Source organism: Terrapene carolina, unplaced genomic scaffold, assembly GCF_002925995.2.
Source record: "Terrapene carolina triunguis isolate 2854851 unplaced genomic scaffold, T_m_triunguis-2.0 Scaffold89, whole genome shotgun sequence".
Classification (NCBI taxonomy): Eukaryota; Metazoa; Chordata; order Testudines; family Emydidae; genus Terrapene; species Terrapene triunguis.
In genome coordinates, this window is record NW_020664440.1 from 12,925,001 (window position 1) to 12,930,466 (window position 5,466).

The window sequence follows — 5,466 nt, forward strand, 5'->3', positions numbered from 1 at the left end:
CTCAGCCCCCCCCCGCCCACCGCTCTCCCCTGCGGGGGCAGGAGGCAGAAGCTTGGTCCTGCGGCAGCCAAGCTCCCCCCTCCCCCGTTTCTTCCCACAACATGGTGCATTCCGGCCCCTCCTCCTCCTCCTCCCTCTCCCTGCCAGCGACGACCCTTGCGAGGGGGAGCGGAGCGGAGCAGAGCCGAGCGGCAGCGTGCTCCCTGCTCCGTAGAGCAGGCAGAGAGAGGTAGGGACGGGCCTTGGGAAAGGGGGTGGAACAGGGCATATCCCTCCCAGCCCCCTGCCATGAGCCGCTCAGGGCAGGGGGCTGGGAGCACCCCCACGAGCCGAGCACCCCCACGAGCCGAGCACCCCAGCCCTCTGCCCTGACCCTCCCCACCCCAACACACACCCAGCCTTCTGCCCTGCACCCCCCCACACCCAGCCTTGTGCCCTGCACCTACACACCCCTCCAGCCCTCTGCCCTGACCTCGAGTCGCCCCCAACACCCAGCCATCTGCCCTGCACCCCCACACACCCTCCAGCCCTCTGCCCTGACCTCCCCCCAACACCCAGCCTTCTGCCCTGCACCTCCACACACCCCCAGCCCTCTGCCCTGACCTCGAGTCGCCCCCAATACCCAGCCTTCTACCCTGCAGCCCCCAAACACCCCCAGCCCTCTGCCCTGACCTCCCCCCAACACCTAGCCTTCTGCCCTGCACCTCCACACACACCCCAGCCCTCTCCCCTGACCTCGAGTGGCCCCGCTCAGCCCGCTGCAGGCCTAGGTGAACAGAACCCCAGGCTGGAAGCGGGCTGAGCAGGCTGGCGGTGTAAGATCAGCATTTTAATTTAATTTTAAAGGAAGCTTCTTAAACATTTTGAAAACCTTGTTTACTTTACATACAACAATAGTTTAGTTATATAATATAGACTTATAGAGAGAGACCTTCTAAAAAACGTTAACATGTATTACCGGCACGCGAAACCTTAAATTAAAGTGAATAAATGAAGACTTGGCACACCACTTCTGAAAGGTTGCCTACCCCTGTTATAGACTTATAGAAAGAGACCTTCTAAAAACGTTAAAATGTATGACTGGCACGCAAAACCTTAAATTAGAGTGAATAAATGAAGACTCGGCACACCACTTCTGAAAGGTTGCTGACCCCTGGTATAAAGCCTTAACTTTTTTAATAACAACACCTGCTGTCATTAAATAATTGTCTGATACACACACCCATAATTTTGCCCAACTGTGAAAATTAGAATCAATAAAAATTGGAAAAAAGGCTTAAAATAAACATTGGTATTATCCATTGAAATAATAAAAAAAATTGAATTCTGCCAAGCCTACATATATGTGTGGAACATACGTATGCTGAACAAGGAAACAAGGCATAAATATTTGCAGAGATAGAAGAAGGATGGGACTGACAATTTAGAAGGACAAGGTGACAGAGACCCCGGGAGAACAAATCATGATGGGTGAAAAATGTAAGCATATAAATGGCAAAAGAACAAAAGCTTCAGGTATCACTAGAAGAAAATTACTTACTTCCTTTAGCCTGCAATAAGTTTGTCTGAAATGCCATCATTCTCCAAAGGAGAACTGGAAAAATGCTCATCGCGATGGCCATAGCCTTTTGGTAATAAACGATAACAGTTAGTTATCAGCACATGCCTCAGCCCCATTTCAACTAGCAAATACAAGACACAGCCCCTTAGCTATAAATTAACACACAAAGTTTGTAGTGTAACATCTGAGGTTGCTACATGCAAATAAACAAAATTAAGGAAATTAAGATGTCACCTTACAGTGTCTACCCGCCACTCCTTCCCCTGCAGGTACACATCTTGCCATTACCAAATTTCTGTGGACCACCCACCTAAAGATGACATGTGGGGGAGGGGGGCATGTGGGTCACATGGTGTGGCAGGTCCCCTTTCCCTGTGCAGCAGCTGTCGGCACCGGTGAGCTGCACCCCGCAAGGAGAGGCAGGAGCAAAATCTGGGAGCTTAGGGAGGGGCCGCTGCTTTCTGGAATGGGAGACTGAGGGTAAAGGAGGGTGGTCAGCCTTGTGGGGGGGGTATGACTCGAGGCCGAACCTTTAAATTGTGTCCTCCCCCAACTATCAGCAGGTACAGGTTGTCTCTGCACACACCACAACCTTCATTCTACCCTCCTTCCTTTCCACGTACACTATTTTACTAACTTACCTCTTGTCAACATCCTATTGCCTGAACCGTTACTTCCATGTTCTTGCGGTATATAATAAAACAAGCTAGCAGGCTAGCCCTATGGGCTACATTCTCCAGGGTCTTACATGACTGTGTTTATTACTGGGTGTAAGAGAAGCCATTTTTGTTTGTATTAGACTGACAAGAGTGATTACTTTTAATGTTTAGTAAACAGCATAGTGTGCTGAGATTAAACTAGGTTTTTTTGTGTGAAGTACAGAAAATCTGTTCTACTGATCATTCACATATAAACAACAAGGCAGTACTGACCAGTATGTTCCCAAACTTTCATATGATGGACGACATCTTAAGAGAGAGACTGTCTCACTAAGAACGTCCTCAGGCATGAGTGCACTCCCTCCCATTCTGACTCACATAATTTGTCTGTGGCAACTACAGCAATTCCTTACATGGAAAAATAACACTGTGAAAGTATTTAGTGTATTTTAGCTTCTGTAAAGTGATTTAGCAGCTGGAAAGGAAAAGAGCTAGCATCCCATGACCTATCAGCAAGTACTCTGCAGCTCCCCAGTGATCCAGCAAGCGCAGGTTTGGAAACTTAATAATAATGGAGATATCCATCTCCTAGAACTGGAAGGGACCTTGAAAGGTCACCGAGTCCAGCCCCCTGCCTTCACTAGGAAAACCAAGTACTGATTTTGCCCCAGATCCCTAAGTGGCCTCCTCAAGGATTGAACTCACAACCCTCAGGTTAGCAGGCCAATGCTCAAACCACTGAGCTATCCCTCCCCCCTTCTGCTGCAGAGGAACTATTTTTAATTTTGAGTTCATGAAAACAAGATGTTGTGTAACATCCAAGTCCCACTCCGTTCTCTATGTTTAGGAGAGGGGGGAGGGATAGCTCAGTGGTTTGAGCATTGGTCTGCTAAACCCAGGATTGTGAGTTCAATCCTTGAGGGGGCCACTTAGGGATCTGGGGCAAAATCAGTACTTGGTCCTGCTAGTGAAGGCAGGGGGCTGGACTTGATGACCTTTCAGGGTCCCTTCCAGTTCTAGGAGATAGGTATATCTCCATATATTTTTTTTTTTTTTTTTTTATATCCTGTGGGGAGCTAGTTCTTTGCTGGTCAGGAAAGTGCATGAGTCTGGTTGGACCTGTGGTGTTTCTAACTGCTCAGTCTCAAGGGAGCTAAGCTTGGCCTCCATCTGCTACTGTGGAGTGGGAACCAGATTTGGCCTGACACTTAATGCCCTTCTGAGATCCATGCGAATTTCAAAGAATCATGCCATGGCCATCCACATGCCTGCACAATATCTCCAAGACCACTTGCCCTCGATGGCAGTATAGCTCCTGAAAAGCCATGCACCTGTGGATTTCACCATTGGCTGTAATTACTGTGGTGGCTGTAAGTCAATAACATAGGTTGAGTTAGGGCTGTAGTGTAGATATGCCCTAAGATGGGCTATTTAATTGTTGCCTAATCTGTATGTAAAGACACAGAAATCATACCAATTAAAAAGTCTTTGTGTAAGAAAAGACCCAGTGGGTCTTGAAAAAATATGAAATATAGCATTTCTTTAAAATTCCGTTTGCCAGCCTCATACAGATTTTCAGTTCTTCTTCCATAAACATTACTAAAGATACAAAAATCTAACTCAACCTATGTTATTGACTTACAGCCACCAGAGTAATTACAGCCAATGGTGAAATCCACAGGTGCATGGCTAGATCATATTTCTGCTAAAACACATTCAAATTACTGAAAAATTGGACTAAACACATACAAATCCTAACAGGGAGGTCTGAGCCTCATAGAGACAATGCAACGGTACTTACCGTTTAGTTCTGGTATTATTTAAGCTGATGTAATCAGAGTATTGAACTAGATTTCACTTATGTTTACACTTTTTAGCTATGGGAGGTGCTTTATTATTGCATCATAGCTGCAGCAGTACCATTATGTAATGTTTTAAAGAGAGCTTTATAATATTTCTCTCAGTAAATGGGGAGCACAACACCGGCGATCAATTTTTTCGAACATAGGTGCCTAAAGTTAGGCACCCGAGTTCACCTTTAGCTTTCTAAAATGCCCAGCTTTTCAGATGTGCTGAAGACTCACCTCTCGGACTTACTTCAGTAATTTCAGAACATTGACTAGGATGGAGGCGGCTGGTGCTCAGCAAACCTGCAAATCAAGCCATCTATTTAGTAGCTGAAAGATGGATTTGGGTGCCTAACACCCAAGTTTGTAAATTTTTACCTTGGAGTCAAGAGATCTGGATTCTAATTCTTCTTCCACCACATATCGGAGGGATAGCCGTGTTAGTCTGAATCTGTAAAAAGCAACAGAGGGTCCTGTGGCACCCCCTCTGTTGCTTTCCACCACATACTTTCCCTGGGACCTTGGAAGGACACTAGGCCCTGGTCTACACTACAGAATTACTTCAGGATAAGTACATCACTCAGGAGTATGAATAATCCACACCCTTGAGCAACGTAGTTATACTGACCTAAGCACTGGTTAGACAGCACTATGTCAGCAGGGGAGCTTCTCCCGCCGACATAGTTACCGCCTCTCCCGGAGGTGAATTAACTAAGCCGATGGGAGAGCTTTCTCCCATCGGCTTAGAGTGTTTTCATTAAAGTGCTACAGCAGTGCAGTTGCATTCGGGCAGCTGTGCTGGGCAGCGTTTTAAGTGTAGACCTGCCCTAAGATTCCTGGACCCTCAATTTCCCCATTTGAAAAATGGGAGAAAAATATTATACTAATGCAGATCAGTTTACCTTGACTGAATCTTACGCTGTTTTATCCTTGAATCCTTGTTATTTTAGCTCCAAATCTTTTCTGTCCTCATTTCTTTTTATTTTATACTTCATTTTTCCATCATCCCAGTACAGAAAAATTAACTCTTTAAAGAGGCATTTCCATACTCACATGATACTACAAACTTTTCAGATATATTTACCATTGTACTGTATCATTTACTGGTGGGTTTGTATGTTAAATTACTGAAAATGTAATCAAACGAAAATGTATGCAGTGTACATGTAGCTGTGTTGGTCTCAGGATATTTCAGAGACAAGGTGGGTGAGGTAAAATCTTTTATTGGTGTTAACGGGCCACTCTACCTTGAATGGTCCCTTACACTATGTGCTTTAAGCAATCCAGTCCATGTTACATTTTGCTATGACATTGGAAGTACCTTTCCCAGACCTGAGGAAGAGCTCTGTGTGCCTCCAAAGCTTGTCTGGCTCACCAACAGAAGTTGGTCAAATAAAAG

At 45.7% G+C, this 5,466-nt stretch overlaps 1 protein-coding gene across 1 annotated transcript in view; it reads right to left on the minus strand.

Moving 5' to 3' along the window:
- The window catches only part of IL5RA (interleukin 5 receptor subunit alpha), a 25,503-nt gene extending 23,881 nt beyond the window's left edge, over window positions 1-1,622 (minus strand). The window contains exon 1 of the mRNA XM_024195299.1: window positions 1,541-1,622. Coding sequence (XP_024051067.1) covers window positions 1,541-1,622 — 82 coding nt within the window. The remainder of the gene's footprint in view (window positions 1-1,540) is intronic.
- Window positions 1,623-5,466: the final 3,844 nt, after the last annotated feature.